Source organism: Myxine glutinosa, chromosome 10 (assembly GCF_964187855.1).
Source record: "Myxine glutinosa chromosome 10, kmMyxGlut1.1, whole genome shotgun sequence".
Lineage (NCBI taxonomy): Eukaryota > Metazoa > Chordata > Myxini > Myxiniformes > Myxinidae > Myxine > Myxine glutinosa.
The window spans coordinates 131,871,783-131,891,363 of record NC_136270.1 but is presented as its reverse complement, the minus strand read 5'-3'; the positions used below and the strand labels follow the sequence as shown (position 1 = coordinate 131,891,363).

At 44.6% G+C, this 19,581-nt stretch overlaps 1 protein-coding gene across 8 annotated transcripts in view; it reads right to left on the bottom strand.

Moving 5' to 3' along the window:
- The window catches only part of LCMT1 (leucine carboxyl methyltransferase 1), a 272,789-nt gene that overhangs the window by 76,315 nt on the left and 176,893 nt on the right, over nt 1-19,581 (bottom strand). For 5 of the 8 annotated variants that reach the window (XR_013624822.1, XM_068126091.2, XM_068126092.2 and 2 more), the window contains exons 2-3: nt 2,640-2,732; nt 1,604-1,695 (exon numbers count right to left, since the gene is read on the bottom strand). The exons of the other annotated variants lie outside the window; for them this stretch is intronic. Coding sequence is in view for 4 of the 5 variants with exons in the window: in XM_068126091.2 (XP_067982192.2) it covers nt 1,604-1,695; nt 2,640-2,701 (154 nt within the window). In the remaining variant the exon portion in view is untranslated. The remainder of the gene's footprint in view (nt 1-1,603; nt 1,696-2,639; nt 2,733-19,581) is intronic. 8 annotated transcript variants of the gene reach the window in all.

Sequence of the window (19,581 nt, the reverse complement as noted above, 5' to 3'; positions counted from 1 at the left end):
TGCAAATCCAAATGCACCCAGGCACGAGGAACAGCTGCCGGTGTGCAAACCCAGCGGAATTTCGCTCCACAGGCTGCCCGTTATGGCTCCGGAAAGCCCGAGGGATCTCACTTCAACTTAAATGGACGACGCAGGGATTGGCTGAGCAAATTTGAGCAAAATTCGAAACGGGTTTGTCTTTTGTATACAGAATCGAGGCTTGTGAAAGAGCTAACATTTATCAAACAAACAAATCAAACAAACAAGCAAACAAAGAATATAAAAAGGCGAGCGGTAGACAAGATGGGGAGAGAAGAGGAGGAAGCACACAAACACACCATTTGAGAGCAGGGACATCGGGAGATGTGTGGGAGGGAGAGGGCTTGGGGGGAGGCAGGATAGGTATAAAACGCAAGGACACCAAGGACTTCCAAGAAAGAAGTTGGTATTTCAAAAACGTGGATTTGGGGTGAAATTAGCGGGGGTAGAAAAGATCAAGGTTTTGGATGGGGCAAGATAAGACATGGTGGTGAACAGCTGTTTTAAAGACCTGGAGGGAGGAGTGGGATTGAAGAGAGTGGGGGAGTTTGTTCCAGAGGCGGGAGAAAAGAGGAATGAAGGAGTGAAGGTGAGCAGAGAGTCTTGATTTTGGCAGTTTAACCATAAGAGGGTTGCAGGCAGATCTTGTGCGACCTGTAGGAATATTTGGGGGACAGAGTCCAGAGAGAGCTGGGGGAGCAAGGCCGGAGAGGAGTCGGTAGAAGACGGAAAGACCACCAACCTGCCTGCGGTGAGTAAGTGAAAGGGTCTCGGAGATAGCGTTATCCTCTTCTGCAAAAGGTCTTCTGCAAAAGCCAAGCCATTGCTTCAGCTCATCACCACGATGGCAAATCGAGCGACTTCCCAGACGTGCGGTGGAGGGGAAAACATCGGATCTCCTACACGATCGGCCGATCACTCGTATGTATTTGCAGGAGAAAAGTGGACTTTCACACTCGGAAGTACAATTTTGATTTTACTCTCATGAATAATGGGACGGGTGCTTCTGTATCCACCAATCGGCATCTCGTTAACCTCAAAATACGAATCCTCCCTTCAGAGGTGAGTCACGTCAGGTGAAGATACGAATGATCGATCACACCGATACTCTGTGTAAATCACCCAGGCTGGTTAAACATCGGTGAAAGTGCTATTCCTGCCAAACTGTGTTAAACGTCGAATCAGTCAGAGACACCTGTGCAACATCCTCTTTCTATTGACGTCACAATATTATTTTGCACCGTTTTCATATTTATCGACGTTTGTTCCGAGAAATGAACATTCTATTTTACTCTTAAAGAGCAATTTCTCCTTCCTTCAATTCCTTATAAGAAGAGGTCATCCTGATTAACCATGGGTGTCGCCCTTCTCCTAAAAGTTGAAATTTTAAATCAGTAGTTCATAAACAACTCCTAACAATGTATACAACTCTGGTATTCAGGGTTGAAGAGATCAGGAAGCATCAAATGTGATGGCAGCCACTAACCCACACACAAAGCAGATCCAAGGCAAACGCACAGGCCGCCCATGCAGCTCAAATTGCAATACCAGTCGGCAACAAAGCAGGCACTTCTCTTTCACCCACCTCGATTGATCTCTGGCGTCTTCCGCTCGGCCCGTTGCTGTACCAGCAGGCATATGTACGGATCGGTCCAGTAGCCTCGTTGCACTGCATACCTAGACACGGGTTAAAGGAACGAACCAAAATGCTATATCAATACCAAACAATGATTGTGAAGCTGCACAATGACTAACGACATGTTATTATGGTGACTTGCTCAAAGGCAATTCTCCACGTCGATGGGCAAGAAGTTCATGGAAACCATTGTTGAGAAACAAGCAGAGACGATTAATCAAGCAAAATGAGACGAATCAAATTGCTGCTCGATTGTGAATTTACTTCGGACATGTAAAGCTTTCTTTCCAAGCAGTAAAAGAGCATTATGAGAGAGCTATTGATTTGTTACCGCTTTAAAAACTCCATTCCACAAACAGCCTGAACTAGAACGGTACTCGGTAGAGCACACACCTCCGCCAGGCTGAACAGTTTATGTTTTGTAACCACTGTTAGGCCGGATCTGGATTCGGACCTGAACCAAACTCGAATCTGCTTGTTGTTGTCACCTAACCAACTCGTCCCCCAAGTTTTGTTACAAGTCGTCCACAACTTTTTGAAATGTCATGTTATATCGTTTTTGGCCCGATCACTCAATTATGAAGAATCACTAAAAATAAATTTTTAGTTTTCGGATTTGTACCTTCACCAAAATCGAACAAATTTGTCCTTGTAACACACCCAACTGTCCACCAAGTGTCGTCCAAAACCGTCCACAACTTTTTGAGATATCATGTTCACAAACAAACAGACAAACAGATAGAGGCGAAAACATAACCTCTGCCCACCTTCGGTGCCAGAGGTAACAAGGTCGCCAGTGGATGCAATTACTGGATGATGCAACACAAGCACGAGTTATTGTGCTAAATGCAACAACACATTTTAGGCATTAGTAACTAGGTATTTTGTCTTCTGCATGTGGACGAGAATATATATATATTTATTTATTTGGGGTAAAGATTGATCAAACCTCTTACCAATATATTCAGTGTTTTGAGTAACGTACCATTTGCACATGGAAGCATCATTGCAGGTTGCACGCACGGCTTCATCCCCCACATCAGCCATCACATCCGAACAAGGTGTGAAATAAAGAAACCTGCACAGCAAGGACACTCGCTATTGTCAAATAAAACATTTTGCACAACTATTGTGAGATTGTGAGATATTGCATACTGTTTTCTGAGGAGTTTGTAGACAGTGTGGTGAGTGTGACTAGAGTGAGTGATAGGTTGATGATGGTGAAAATGATGATTGAAAAGCTCTTGGTGAACGTCATCTCGGGATATGCTCCGCAGGTTGGTCGGAGCGATGAAGAGAAGGACAAGTTCTGGTGTGCGATAGAGAAGCTGATGGAAAACGTGAAAGATGAGGAAGTTGTTGTGGTAGGAAGAGACCGAAATGGACATGTGGGAAGGAGTATGGACGGTTTTGAGGGAGTTCATGGGGGTTATGGATATGGTGTGAGAAATGGAGAAGGTGAAAGGATTTTGGAGTTTGCTGATGGAGCTGATTTGTTGATTTGTAATACTCAGTTCCAGAAAGAGGATACCGTAATAAGCTTGTTACACACACGTCAGGTGGGTCAACGACAACCATTGACTACCTGATGGTGCGGAGGCGAGATCGGGGGCACCTCCGGGACACAAAGGTGATCCCGGGGGAGGAGGCTGTTTCACAGCACCACTTAGTTGTCTGCGACATAAAGGTGAAAGGTGCGAGGAGAGCTCGGCGGGTGAAGTAACAACCGAGAATGAAGGTGTGGAGGTTGAAAGAGGTGACAGTAAGGGAGGCATTAAAAGAGGGGCTAAGGATGGTAGGGGATGATGTGGTCGAGCTTGAAAGTGGTTGGATGTCAATGAAAGCTAGTCTGTTGGGAGCCGTTGGTGAGGTATGTGGATGGACAAAAGGACCACCGAGGCACTCGGAAACATGGTGCTGGGATGACGAAGTTGGAAAGAAGATTGACGAGAAGAGGAAGAAGTTCATATGGTTTCGCTATGGCGGCTTGTCCGCCGCTCCCCTTATTTTTTGTGTTTTGTGTGTCGGTTTGACTTTTTGTGTGATTAATGTTAGCTCTTTCACGAGCCTCGATCTTGTATACAAAAAAAAAGAAAAAAAAAGGAGTGGCAGAAGGCGAAGGGTATGGAGGCAGAAAAGGCAGAGCATGAAAGTTATAAGGCAGCCAAGAAGGCTGCAAAGAAAGGTAGCAAAGGCAAAGGAGGCTTGAAGGAAAATGTTCAGAGAACGCTTGGATTTGGAAGAGGATCAGAGAGCGGTATTCAGGATTGCAAAGCAGATAGCGAAAGAGGTGTGATGTGATGGGGGTGATTTACTTGAAGGATGAAGTGGGACAAATCGTTGTGGACCCAAATGGAATTAAAGGAAGATGGAAGAGATATATGGAAATAATGTTGAATGCAGAGAATGAATGGGATGGCAACATAGAGAGTAACCCAGTTTTAGGACCGGCAGAGAAGATAACCGAGAAGGAAGTTGAGGAAGCGATAAAAGCAATGAAGAGTAGAAAAGCGGGAGGGCCGAAGGGAGTTGTGGGAGATATGTTGAAGGCAGCGGGAAATTGGGGTGTGAAGACAATGACAGAGATTTGCAATCTGGTGGTGAAAGAAGGCCGCATTCCAGTGGATTGGGAACCGAGTACCCTCGTCCCTCTATACAAGGGGAAAGGTGACCCTCTGGAGTGTGGCTCGTATCGAGCGATAAAGTTATTGGAACATGGAATGAAGGTATTGGAAAGGGTGTTGGAGAGGAGGATAAGGAAGAAAGTGAAGATTGACGAAATGCAGTTTGGATTTATGCCAGGAAGAGGAACGACAGACACGCTTGTTATTGTGAGCCAGTTGCAGGAGAAGTACATGGAGAAGAGGAAGAAGTTGTTTCTTGGGTTTGTTGATCTGGAGAAAGCATTCGATAGGGTTCCATGTGAAGTATTGACATGGGCATTGAGGAAGTTAGGAGTGGAGGAATGGTTGATCAGAGTAGTGATGGCAATGTACAAAAGAGCGCGCACAGCTGTAAGGACGAAGGACAGGAACAGTCGTGAGTTTGAGGTGAAGGTGGGAGTGCATCAGGGGTCGGTACTAAGTCCACTACTATTTGTAGCTGTGATGGAGGTGCTGGCTCGGAACGTGAAGGAGGGTTTACCATGGGAGTTGTATGCAGGTGATCTGGTGTTGATTGCAGAAAGTATGGATGGACAGAAGGAGAAGATGAACAAGTGGAAGGAATGTTTGGAGACAAAAGGTCTGAAGGTGAATATCGGAAAAACGAAGGTGATGGCAAGTGGTAAAGCATGTGTTACGGATTTGTCACTTCCGTTGTTGTGGTTCTCATCCACGGTAAACATTTTTGGTTCCATGTACTATTATTGTTATCGTTTAAGTGAATTGGAAATAACTGTTTTCAAAAGGTAAAAAAAATTAATGTTTTAAAAAGAAACCAGAAACCGGATCGGGAACCGGACGAAGAAGACGAGGAGGAAAAAGAGGAAGAAGAGGCGGAGCAAGTGAGGTTGGAGAAGGATCCGAGCTGCTTTGAGGTCTGGAGCAAACGCTGGCGAACGGGGGTCACTAGCGAACTTTGAGTTTCCTGGGAAAGGGATTCCTGCGACAGAGTTGTTATCGCTGTGACAGATAAATCTGCGTGACAGGTTTTGCGGTCGATTCCGAAGAGAATCATTGGAGTGCCGTTACGTCTCAAGAACGGACCGTTGGCCATTTTGCCTCGCGCCTGATTTCGGATCGCTCCAGGCTTTTCACCTCGCTTCAACCATTTCACCGCATCCAGACGTAACCTGGTGTGTGTGTGTAACGTGGATTTTGAGTGGGAAATTGCGGTTCGCCGATTGGGAGCCGTTTAACGTCCATACCCGAAGGTGTGATTTCCCAGTCGCCTCTTGAGGACACTTTTGCCCATCTTTGGCAGTGTGACTGTCAACCGAGCGGGATTCTGGTCTCGATACAACATCGTTCTGACGATCACTGGAGCGTGATTCGACTTTGGTTTGAAGCTGGGACAGAGACATTGGGAATGTTATTTTCACTCACTTGGAGCACAGTGAGTTATATTGTTCGAAACTGATGGTACCATCATAGGAATGATATATTGGTTGTACAATTGATTAATATTGTTATTGTGCTGTTATTCTTGTGTGATCTTAATACAATACTTGTTTGTTGGTAATAATTGGTGTGGTTTCACCATTGATCTTTGACACACAGAATAACACATCTTTCTGCCGTGACTCCTCTCGGGGCTCGGAGGTACACCGTGACCAGGATTTGGGGAGGAGCACGTAACACATGTGGTGAGGTGGAAAGAACTGGGAAGTGGCCGTGTGCTGTGCACAGGAAGGGTGTCGGAGTGAATTCCATTCAATGTACAATGTGCGCTGAGTGGGTTCATCAAAAATATAGTGGTTTGAGAGGGCCATTAACCGGTGTGGCAGCTATATTCAAGTGTAAGCTGTGCTTAGAGGGAGCTGCAGATGGAGGAAATGCTGAGTTGGATATTGGAGACTGCGTGAAGCTGGTAGGTGTGAAAACATTTTGTTACCTCAGAGACATGCAGAATAGAGAAGGTGGATCAGACTCGGCAACGGTTGTTGGAGTGAGATGTACATGGAAGAAGTTTCGGGAACTGAGTGGCGTGCTGACGAGGAGGGGTGTCGTTGAAGCTGAAAGGAAAGGTGTATGCTGCATGTGTGAGAAGTGATGATTTATAGGAGCGAGACATGGGTAATGAACGTAGAGCAGCAACAAAGGCTGGAAAGGGCGGAAATGCAAATGGTTCGGTGGATGTGTGGAGCATCGTTGAGAGAGAAAAAAAAAAAAAAAACACCTTTGGAGGCCATTTTTCCCCCAAAGCGGGGGTTGGCCTTTTTCGGGCACCGTGGTTGTTGTTGTTTTTTGGTCCCCTTTTTGAAGCAATGTTTTACGGCCGGATGCCCTTCCTGCCGCCAACCCTGTTTGTCGCCTTTTACGACAAACAGGGAATTACCAGTGAACTGGTACTCAATTAGCCGACCTCGGAAAGATGACAGGCTGAGTCAAACCCCCCTGGCGTTAATTCAGCGATCGACCGGGATTCGAACCCAGGATCCTAGGATCCTAAGCTGGTACCCTAGCCGCTAAGCCAACCGTTGAGAGAGAGAAGAAGACAAATGCTGAATTGCGAAAGATGATGGGAATAGAGCCTGTGATGGATGCTGTAAAGAGAAACAGTTTGAGATGGTTTGGTCATGTCTTGAGGAAGGATGAAAGTGACTGGTTGAGAAGAGTGATGGAAATGAATGTAGAAGGAAGTAGAGGACGGGGAAGACCGAGAAAGACTTGGCTAAAGATGGTGGAAGAAGACATGCGGGCAAGGGGGTTAACAAGGGGAGATGCAGAAAATAGGGCAAAATGGAGAAGATTGTCATGGGGACCGCAAGGCTAACCCCCACTCTTGCAGGGAAAATGGCCTTCAAATGCCTGTTGTTGTTGTTGTTGTTGTTGTTGTTGTTGTTGTTGTTGTTGTTGTTGTTGCATAACTATTGTGAGAATTGAGGAAAACAAATAATTATATGTATTATGCACTCATTTACTGCACGTCCACCCTTACCCTCTCCAAAAAGCTCCGGCTGCAATTGTCATGAGATGGTAAAAGCAGAAGTAAAAATCAAAAGAAAACTTCACAAACCAGCAATTTTGAGGCAAAAATAAAAATAAAAACCACAACATGGTACGGGTCTGTCAGGCCTGGTGGCATTTAAAACACCAAAAGCATTCAGGAGGAAGTGAGAACAGGGGCTCGCTAAACAGGATAGGAAGAATACACTGAAAAGGCCACACTTGAATAGTATTCCCGTCGTAACCCGTGGCTCATGAGAAAGGGAACGCAGGTTCAAATCCCACGTACAACTCGAATAACATTTGGTGGAGTGCATACCTTCGGTCGGCTAAACATTCTAAGCTTTGTATCCCACTGATAGGCCGGATCTACACCCGGACCTGACCCAAATTGAAATGGGCTTGTTCTCGTCACCCACCCAACTCATCCACATAGTTTTGTCATAACTCATTCACAACTTTTTGAACTATCATGCCCTGTATCATTTTAACCCCATCTCTCAATAGTGAAGAATCACTTTAAAATTAAAAATATACATTGTATCCGGATATTTAATTTCAGCAAAATTAAATAAACCTGTCCTTATCACATACACAACCAGTCCACCAAGTTCCGTCCACAACTTTTTGAGATATTGCGATATCCAGTGCCTATAGAAAGTGAACATCCCCTTTCAAGTGTTTTCACCATTGTTACCTTATAGCCTGGAACTAAATTGCATTAAATCAGACTTTTTGTACACCGCACCTTTCCTATGCCATCTCCAGGCGTTGCAAAACGTCATTGCCGGGCACCGAAGGGGGCTCGGCAATGATGCACGCTGAAAGGGAGTACTCAGTTTTCACTCTGGTTGTTTGTTTGTTTGTTTGTTTTTCTTGTTTGTCCGGGCTATATCTCAGCCATCCTTTGAGCTAGGAAGCTGAAATTTCGGCACAATAGTGAGCAAGTCCTTTGTCAAAAACGCTATTTTTTGTTTTTTGATTAATTAATTAATTGAGGAGTTATTTAATTATTAGCGATTAATTAAGTACTTAGTTATTTTCTTTCTCTTCTGACCATTAACTCAGGCACCTTTTGAGTTGGGAAGCTGATATTTGGACATGCCAATGACCAGGTGATTTGGCTGCAAAGGCTATTTTTGATTTATTAATTAAGCAATTAATCGATTAATTTATCTAATTATTCGATTAATGACTAAATCACTTTTTAAAAATTTAAGTTACAGATTCTGATGAAATGGTGGTGGTTTATGTGTTCTATGACCGAATTGATTAATAATTTAATTTTTTAATGATTTTTATTTATTTAATTTCATTATTAATCATTTATTTATTTTCTTTCTCATTTGGCCAATATCACAGGCACCTTTTGAGCTGGGAAGCTAATATTTGGACATGACAGTGACCAAGTGATGTGGCTATCAAGGATATTTTTGATTTATTGATTAATCATTTAATTAATTAATTAATTATTGATTAATCTATTAATTATTTACTTTTTTATTAATGACTTATTTAATTAAATTTCTAAAAGATGCATATTCAGATGAAGCACTAGTGGTTTTGTTATGCTATTAGCCAATTGATTAAGAAAATATTTTGTGATAATCTTTTATTGATTTTAATTATACAATTAATCAATCAATTATTGTGCACCTCTCCTTCCCAATGCAGTCTCTATGAGCTGCACTGTGGTATTGCCGGGCACCAGAGGCACCCTGGCAATGCCGCGCTGTAGGATATTTAATTATTTGGCATGGGGGCGGTGTACTTTGAATGTATCTGTACTTGTTTGTTTCTTTGTTTCTTTGTTTTCTTGCTTTCTTGTTTGTCCAGGCTATATCTAAGCCATCCTTTGAGCTAGGAAGCTGAAATTTTGGCACAATAGTGAGCAAGTACTTTGTCAAAACGGTATTTTTTGTTTTTTGATTAATCAATTAATTGAGGAGTTATTGAATTATTAGCGATTAATTAAGTACTTATTTCCCTTAAGTACAACAATTAAGTACAACAACCACAGTTCCCGAAAAAGGCCAACCCCCGCTTGCGGGGAAAAATGGCCTCTAAAGGTGGTTTTTTTTTTTTTGTTTGTTTGTTTTTAAATTAAGTACTTATTTCCCTGTGCATCGTAAGAGGCGACCAAGGGTTGGCGTCAGGAAGGGCATCCGGCCATAAAAACATTGCCTCAAACAGGGAACCATGATTGTCATGGGGCCCACAAGGCTAACCCCGCTCTAGCGGGGGAAAATGGCCTTAAAACGATCATTCATTCATTCATTCAATTAAGTACGTATTTAATTAATTAAATTTACTTTCTCTTCTGGCCATTATCTCAGGTACTTTTTAAGTTTGGAAGGTGATATTTGGACATGCCAATGACCAGGTGATTTGGCTGCGCAAAGGCTATTTTTGATTTATTAATTAATCATTTAATCGATTAATTATTTATTGATTAATCAATTAATTATTTAATTTTTTTATTAATGACATTTAATTAAATTTCTAAATGGTACATCTTCGGATGAAGCACGAGTGGTTTAGTTATGCGATTAGCCAATTGATTAAGAAAATATTTTATGATAATCTTTTCTTGATTTTAATTATGCAATTAATCAATCAATTATTGTGCACCTCTCCGTCCAAATACAGTCTCTATGAGCTGCACGGCGGTATTGCCGGGCACCAGAGGCGCCCCGGCAATGCCGCGCTGGAGGATATTTAATTATTTGGGATGGGGGCAGTGTACTTTGAATGTATCTGTACTTGTTCCACCTTTATTTACACATTGTAACCCACAACCTCCAAGTGAAAAACAAATTCTACAAATTTCAGAAAATTAATTAAAAGTACATAACTAGAACGGCACTCAGTAGAGAGCATACCTGCGCTTGGTTGGCCATATCACTCAATGGTGAAGAATCACTTGCAAAATTCTACTAGCTGATCCGTATCTGGATCTTCACCAAAATTGAATCAATTCTTCCTCGTCACACACAACATGTCCAACAAGTTTCATCCAAATCCACCCATAACTTAAGATATCCTGCTATGTATCGTTTTTTTGTACCAAATTGTACCAAATTTTCATTGGTCTTCACGGCCTTGTAGCATACCTGCCTGCCGGATTCAGGGAGGTATTTTGGGTCCTCGGGGACTTTTGTGTCATCGGGGTGTTTTGAGTCCTCAGGGGTCTTTGGGTCATCTGAGACTTTTGGGTCCTCAGGATCTTTTGGGTCTCAAGTGTTGTGTTAAAGGGTCTTCCAAGCTCTCAGCCTCAGGGGTCTCAGCAGCTGTTTCTGTAGGAGCACTGCACCTCTGAGGTTTCGTGTAGCCTTTGCAGTACGATGGGGCACACCTTCCGCTCCTGCCTGCAGAGAGCTATGCGAACAAGATGCGTGCGTCTGCGGGTGGGGGTGGCGGTGTTGACCCCGGGACTAGTGGAAGGGCAGTGGCTGGTGTGCCTGTTCCCTCTCCCCCTGCATGGAAGAAGGGTAGGAGGAGGAAGGAGGGAGGAGGGAGAAAAAGTGGTGGCCGCTGCGGTCCCTGTGGCCCAGGCAGACCGTGGCCAGATGGTGGTGGCAGGGGGTTTGGGGTTGTCCTCCCGCCCCAGTGCACGGGAAGAGCCAAAGGAGGGAAAAGAGGATGCTGCGGTGCGGCATGTCGTTCCACAATCTGTGGAGGCCGAGCCCAAGAGGGGAGGGGGGGAGGATAACGTCTCCTCCTCGGACATGGACTCAGGGGGCTGGGAGATAAAGAAATGCAGGAAGGGCAGCAATAAGGGGAAGGATCTAGTGTAGGAAGGGAAGGCCCCTGGCCCATTTATAAGGGGAAATGCCTGAGGGTTATGGAGACGGACCTCAAGGAGGCGAGAAAGAGTCGCCCCGACCCTCAAGTGACTTTGGAGGCAGAGATTGAGAAATAGCTGCATGATCCTCCTCCCCCCCCTCCCCTATCCACTACCCGGTCCATTCCCGATCCCACTCTCCGCGAGGACGCTGCCTGGGTCCCATCCCTGGGCCTCTGCTCGGGGTGGGATGAGCGAGGGGGTGGAGGGGACTAAATGGGGGGAAAAGGTGAACCTTGATATTTTAGTGGACTTTTGGTTATTTTTATTGTTGTTTATTTATTTGATCTATTGTTATTGAATTGTTTGTTTTGGCTTTATTGTTTATTTACTCGTTTGATTATTGTTGTTGATTTATTTGGTATTGATTATGGCTTCGATTTCTAGTTTGATGGGGGTTTTTGTTTTTTTTACCTTTTTTGTTCATGAAAAAAAAGGCTGAGGCCATTAAAACTATGAGCCCCAAGGAGCTTTCAAAAGACCTCCGGGATAAAGTTGTGGAAAGGCACAGATCAAGGGATGGGTAAAAAAAACTATTCCAAAGGTCTTGAATGACCCTTGGAGCATTGTCAAGACAGTCATTAAGAAGAGGAAGACGTATGGTACCACCAAGACCCTGCCGAGATCAGGCCATCCCTCCAAACTGAATTACCAAGCAAGGAGACGACGGATCAGCGAGGCCACCAAGAGGCCAATGGCAACTTTGAAAGAGCTACAGGCCTTTATGGCAAAGACGACTCAATGTGTGCATGTGACAACACTATCCCAAGCACTCCACAAGCCTGGCCTGTACGGTAGGGTGGAAGAAAGAAACCATTACTCAAAAAAGCCCACATTGAATCCCGTTTGAGGAAGGCAAAAAACCATGCCGGAGTTCTGAAACCGTGTGGCAAAAAATGTTGTGGTCCGTCAAAACAAAGATGGAACTTTTTGGACCAAATGCAAAACGTTACGTTTGGTGCAAACCCAACACAGCACATCACCCAAATAACACCATCCCTTCTGTGAAACATGGTGGTGGCTGTTATGGGGGCGTTTCTCATCAGCAGGGACTTGGGCACTTGTCAGGATAGAAGGGAAAATGGATGGAGCAAAATACAGAAAAATCCGACAGGAAAACCTGCTGCCCTCTGCAAGAAAGCTGAAATTGACAATTGTTCACCTTTCAGCATGACAACGACCCAAAGCACACAGCCAAAGCTACACTGGATGGGCTAAGAAACAAAAAGATAAATGTCCTTGAGTGGCCCAGTCAGAGCCCTGACCGAAGCACAATCGAAAATCTGTGGCACGATTTGAACATTGCTGCCCGTCATCACTCCCCACACTACTTGACTGAGCTTAAACAGTTTTATACAGACGTATGGGCAAATATTGCCCAATCAAGGTGTGTAAAGTTGGTAGAGACCTATCCCAACAGATTCACAGCTTCAATTACTGTCAAAGGTGCTTCCACCAAGCATGAACTCAGGGAGGTGGACACCCATCCAAATAAGATATTCTAGTTTTGCATTTTAAATTAACTATACACCCGCTGGCTAACCCCCGCTCTAGCAGGGAAAATGGCCTTAAAATGCCTGTTGTTGTTGTGTTGTATACACCCGCTGACTACAGGAGCGGTAGGAAGAGCAATTCCGCTGGGGTATATTAAGAGAATTCCGCTACATGACCAAACGACTGCTAGAGCTGCCCCAGTCAACTGTAAGTGCTGCAATTGTGAAGTGGAAATGTCTAGGAGCAACAACAGCTCAGCCGCGAAGTGGTAGGCCACACAAGCTCACAGAACAGGACCGCAGAGTGCTGAAGCACGTGGCCCGTAAAAATCGTCTGTCCTCGGTGGCAACACTCACTACAGAGTTCCAAACTGCCTCTGGAAGCAACGTTAGCACAACAACTGTTCGTCAGGAGTTTAATGAAATGGGTTTCCATGGCCGAGCAGCCACACACAAGCCTAAGATCACGATGCACAATGCCAAGTGTCGGCTGGAGTGGTGTAAAGCTCGCCACCATAGGACTCTGGAGCAGTGGAAACGCGTTCTTTGGAGAGATAAATCACGTTTCACCATCTGGAGGTCTGACGAGCAAGTCTGAGTTTGGCGGATGCCAGGAGAACGCCACCTGCCCGAATGCATAGTGGAACTGTAAAGTTTGGTGGAGGAGGAATAATGGTCTGGGGCTGTTTTTCATGGTTCGGGCTAGGGCCCTTAGTTCCAGTGAAGGGAAATCTTAACGCTACAGCATACAATGACATTCTAGACGATTTTGTGTTTCCACCTTTATGGTAACAGTTTGGGGAAAACCCTTTCCTGTTTCAGCATGACACTGCCCCCATGCACAAAGTAAAGTTTATACAGAAATGGTTTGTCAAGATCGGTGTGGAAGAACTTGACTGGCCTGCACAGAGCTCTGACCTCAACCCCATTGAACACCTTTGGGATGAATTGGAACGCCGACTGCGAGCCAGGCCTAATTGCTGAACATCAGTGCCTGACCTCACTAATGCTCGTCACCTACCCAGGCTGAATGGAAGCAAATCCCCGCAGCAATGTTCCAACATCTAGTGGAAAGCTCCCCAGAAGAGTGGAGGCTGTTATAGCAGCAAAGGGGGGACCAACTCCATATTAATCTTACTATAATTAACCAAATGTCCGTCCGTCTGTTCGAAGGTACGGTAAAAACTGCTGAACCGATCGCAACGATATTTTGGGTGGATAATCCTGGGATCTCCAGAAGTAAAATAGGCCATTTAGTTTTCCCAATTTCAGCTTTAGTCTCCAGCATTCTCAGGTTTGGACTCACGCATAACATTCGCGTTCGCATAAAGTTCATTGTGACGATGTTCTCATTGTGACAATGTTGCTTTCCCGGGTGCCGCACAAACGGCTGCACCGCTGCACCGATCGAACTCGGTGACCTCGGACAAAGACCTTTTATAAGGACACGGGTTGAATCCCTGCTTGAGAGAATTCTAACCCATTTCAACTGAAGGAAACACATATCGGGAATACATACGACATAGCGATTGTGAACACGATTATCGATCACGATTCACGATCATCACAATCATAGTGTATCGATCACTGTGGGACATTTGGTGAATTTTAGTAAGATACTGTTTAGATTTTGACGATTTGCGTTTGATATGATTTAACGGATGTTTATATGAATCGTTTAAAAAATTTTAAAGCCTTCAATTTCTGATATTTTACCTTTTCATTTGGGCCTCCCAATTGAAGCCCCTCCTGTAGGGCGGGTACCGTTGCTAGTGCCCATAATTTTGGAATGAGATGTCCAGATGTCCACATACTTTTGGTCATGTAGTGAAGATTACAGTCGATCTATAGTCGGGGGTCTCGCGAACATTGGGTGTCTGTTCATTTACCAAGTTTCTTGTGGAGATATCGTCAAGTGGTTTAAGCATTTCATCAAGCACTCCATTTAAAACCGTCAAGGAACAGCTGTCTTCGCAAGCGCTAGCTAGCTGCTTGGTAAATGAGCACACCTCGGGCTTCTGCCCTTTCAGTTTCATGTTAAACAGCAGGAGTGAGTTTCAAAAGGCCGCGACGAAAAACGCCACATTAGCGGCAGGAAAGGCCATCTTAATATAATTCACCAAATGTCCGTCTGTCTGTTCGAAGGTACCGTAAAAACTGCTGAACCGATCGCAAAGATATTTTGGGTGGGTAATCCTGGGACCCCTTGGAGTAAAATAGGCTATTTAGTTTTCCCAAATTTCAGCTTTGGTCTCCAGCATTCTCAGGTTTGGACTCCCGCATAACATTCGCGTTCGCACAACATTCATTGTGACGATGTTCTCATTGTGACGATGTTGTGACGATGTATGTGTTCACGGTAGTGTTTGACGTGACTGTGTGAACGTAGTTTCGTAATGTTTTTAGTTTCATAATCCTTTAATGAACGTTTAATGTTTAATGAACGTTTAATGCCCTTGGATGTCCGGGGCCGCACGCGCACTACACTGGACGGGCAAGCATGTACCTTGCCCTTCGCCGTCATGCTTGGGTAAACCGCTGAGCCCCATCCGTGATGGTGACTGGGGCTTGAGACAGTGTCCCACGAACGAGGAATTCCCAGTAAGCGCGAGTCATCAGCTCGTGTAGATCAAGTCCCTGCCCTTTGTACACACAGCCCGTCGCCGCACAAACATCACAATTAGACACAATCACAATTCACATATTCGTGCAATTCGAGAAAAGGAACTTTTATCAGCAATGTCGTCTATCCTGAAGTTCTAAGCTGAAGAAGAGGTTCAAAATGATTCAACTATTTTCCCTAAAGAAAAGCGTACAGTTGATATCACGATTTGAAAGACGATGGAATAATATTTACCGATATGAATAGTGATGTGGCTTTTATTGAAATTCTAAAGATACCGTTTTGATTTTGATGATTTACGTGCGATATGATTTGACGGATGTTTATATGAATCGTTTAAAAAAAAATATTTCTGCCTTCAATTTCTGATGTTTTGCCTTTTCATTTCGGCTTCCCAATTGAAGCCCCGCCCGTAGGGCGGGTACCGTAGCTAGTATTATTAACCCAACCCTTGTGGGGTATTTAGAGTACAGTAGATCTTTGCTCAGTTCTGCAAGTAAAACTTACCTCACTGAGGTTGGGATTCCTCCAAATTTCTTTGTTTAGTGTTATCAACAGCATTAGCGACCGTTTAAAAAGCTAATCATACGTGTTTGTGGTTTATATTTTTACTTCTGGTAGAGGCTGTAGGTCTGTTTCTCCCACCACAAAAACGGCATGATAAGCTATTTATAAACGTTGACACGGCGTTTGTTGAAGGAGGAGAAACCCCTTGGGGAGGTGGGATATTATTGGTATTAACATTGTTTTGTAATAACATTAGTATTATGCTATTATCATTCATTTTGTTATTAGAAGCGGCCTTGGTATAACGTAACCCCATTGGGCGGCAATGGCAGGAAAAACCCGCTCGGGGGAGAAAACCCCCTTCGGGAGGGGGGCAAATTAATGCACGACAACCTTCATTGTGTAACCTTTAGTCATCCAGTCAAGTTTGGTTGATTGGATAAGTAACGCGGGAATGTATCGAGGTCAAAAATGATCAGACAGACACACACAGACGCACCCACACCCAACCTGTCCACCAAACTAAGCAAGGAATGTAATAATAATCTATATATTATGGAGCAAGTGTGTCTATGTGCAGCCACAAACGGTACCTTATATGGCGTTTGTCCGTGGTCCTGGTAGAGATTAATAAAATAAATTGCACACGTGTTGGTAGTACCCAGGGTCCGGTCATGGGTATAAGCCCCCCTCTCTCCATCCTCCTGCGAGTGATCTTACCTCATGTGATCCTAACTGCCAGAATGAAACCGGCAGAGGGAGAATTCATCGCAGATTAGGATTAAAACTGAGCAGTAGAACCAGTGGCGTCACCAGGGTTGGTGTCACCCAGTGTGGTAACTCATGGTGTCACCCCCTGCTCCCCCCCATTAGTCAGTTTCACTATGTTAACAAATATAATTTCATTCAAAATTTTGGGAGATTAGCAAACCTGTACATTTTTGGAATCATCAGAGCATGGAGAATCCGAAAATCAATGTTGGCATTTGCACAGACACAGATTTTGGATTTTCAAAATGGCCGCCATAAAATACATATTTTGTGCTCAGCTTCTAGTCAACCTATAAACTGAATTAAATATGCTAATTGCTAATCCTATGTTTTCTGGGTCAAGGAATCCAATAAAGGCCTCAAAATAGTGCTCAGGATTATATAGAAGCAACAAACAAAGGTAATTGAAAACCATTGTCTTTATATTTGTGATATAACTGTATTACATAATACATGATATTGCAAGTCCTTTGAAGTTATAGGTATGGGTTTATAAAGCAAGAAAGCAGCCTTGTTAGTATCAGATTGAACTACAAGTCCTATACACACGATCTACTCAGTCGATACCGTTCAGGAATATGCTTTTACAGATCTTCATCACTGTCCTGAGTGTCATTTTCGCAAAGGTGTCTACGCAAATGCCAACATTAAGTTTTGGATTCCTCATGCTCTGAATATTCCAAAAATGTATAGTTTTGCTAATCTACCAAAAAATTTGAACGAAAAAATAGTGAACCTGACTACATGGACCTCCTCCCGTACCAGACCATACAGAATCCTTAGTGATGTTTTTTGTACTAATGTTACTTGTAAATCGTAATTCCCGCATATCACTGAATGTAATGGCAATAGTAGTGACAAAAACAACTCGCAAAATTAAAATTACACCTTTAAATTACAATATCGTACGCACAGCCTAAATGTATTTACATTTACATAGTTTCATGTGGTTAAAGTGAAAATTCGGTAAGAAAACAATATAATTTGAAGTGAAAACGTTTAAGAACTACATCAAAATTATGTTGATTTTAACGTTAAACTTTATTGTTACATGAGATAAATTAATGGATGAGGTTTGCATAATCAATAACGGCCCAAATAATGTAGAACTTGTAGACAAATGCATATGGAAATATACTCATAAATGAAATACCATAACAACAAGCGTTACGCCTAGGTCCCCCGTCGGTGAAGTGATGTGAGTTGACAAAGTGGAAGACGCAGAAAACATGCTATGATATGATATTTTGCTCACACGGTTCAGACATACATGGCGGCGGCCATCTTGGATTTTGACGTGGCGACCCAATTTTCAATAGCGTTCTTCCTTATGCCTAGATACACCCACACACCCGATTAGAAGTTGGTACTTTGCTTATTTTTCAAGATATTCATCTCACAAGGTTCAGACATACATGGCATCAGACATACATGGCGGCGGCCATCTTGGATTTTGACGTGGGTTGCACCCACACACCAAATTCGAATGTGGTCCTTCGCTTATGTACGCACGCACGCCCACACGCAAACACGCACGCCCGCACGCACGCACATACGCACGGACGGACGGACAGAGGGGAAAACCATAGTCCCCCTTTCGCTCCGCTGTGCGACGGGGGACAATAAACAGGAACAAATACACAGCATTTCAGCACTTGGTGAACATCTCGACTAATTCAGGACTTTCCTTGCCGGGCCTTCAAAGCTGCGAACTTGTGAAACACTTCATCGAAATCAATGCCTTTCGCCAACTCACTTTCAATTGATATCGCAAGATCGGAAAGCCTTGACACTGCAAAAATTTGGTGTCACCCCCTCTGATAGTGTCACCCGGTGCGGGCCGCACCCCCCGCACCCACTAGTGATGCCAGTGGGCAGAAGCAACGACAAACAAGCGAGCAGCAAAACACAAAGCGCGAAGAAGATTCCGCTTCGAAAGTTTTCACTTTAAGTTCCGTGGCCGCAGCTGTGCTTGATCAAACGACCACAAGACTCGTCGAGTAGATCCAGAGGAGTCATTCACTTTCACATCTGTCACACAAACTCAGAGGAGCTCCGAGAGAGCCGAGGCATCTGATGCAGCCAAAGATCTGTAATCAGCTCATAGCACCAATGAGAACATCTTGATGATTCACGTAACCTTGGTAACCACGCTCTCCCATTGGGAAGGACCATAAAATAGAATTGTGGCTAAAGTTGACCATCATGAATTGATTGAGAAACGAAAGGCCCCGAGCCTGCAGCCTCAAGTCGTCAATGAATACAAGGCCTTTACATACCCTTGTCTTGACACAAAAGGTGATGCATCAACGACCATGCTACAGTGGGGAGCCATGTTTCATGGTAAAGTGGATAAATACCTTTAAAACTGTTTAAAGTCGAGAATGATGAGAAATTTAAGCTCTACGTTGTACTGTATCACAAGTTGAAGTACAACCCGAGAGGCCGGAGAAGTGTTGGTTCAGGACAGTGGTGGCAGCGGTGGCCCAACCTCGACTGTGCTTCCAGCTGTGGCCCCACCACGACCGTGCCTCCAGCTGTGGCCCAACCTCGACTGTGCTTCCAGTTGTGGCCCAACCGACTGTACTTGCAGTTGTGGCCCAACCTCGACTGTACTTCCAGTTGTGGCCCAACCTCGACTGTGCCTCCAGCTGTAGCCCAATGTCGACTGTGCCTCCAGCTGTGGCCTAACCTCGACTGTGCCTCCAGCTGTGGCCCAACGTCGACTGTGCCTCCAGCTGTGGCCCAACCTCGACTGTGCCTCCAGCTGTGGCCCAACCTCGACTGTGCTTCCAGCTGTGGCCCAACCTCGACTGTGCTTCCAGCTGTGGCCCAACCTCGACTGTGCCTCCAGCTGTGGCCTAACCTCGACTGTGCCTCCAGCTGTGGCCCAACGTCGACTGTGCCTCCAGCTGTGGCCCAACCTCGACTGTACTTCCAGCTGTGGCCCAACCTCGACTGTGCTTCCAGCTGTGGCCCAACCTCGACTGTGCCTCCAGCTGTGGCCTAACCTCGACTGTGCCTCCAGCTGTGGCCCAACGTCGACTGTGCCTCCAGCTGTGGCCCAACCTCGACTGTAC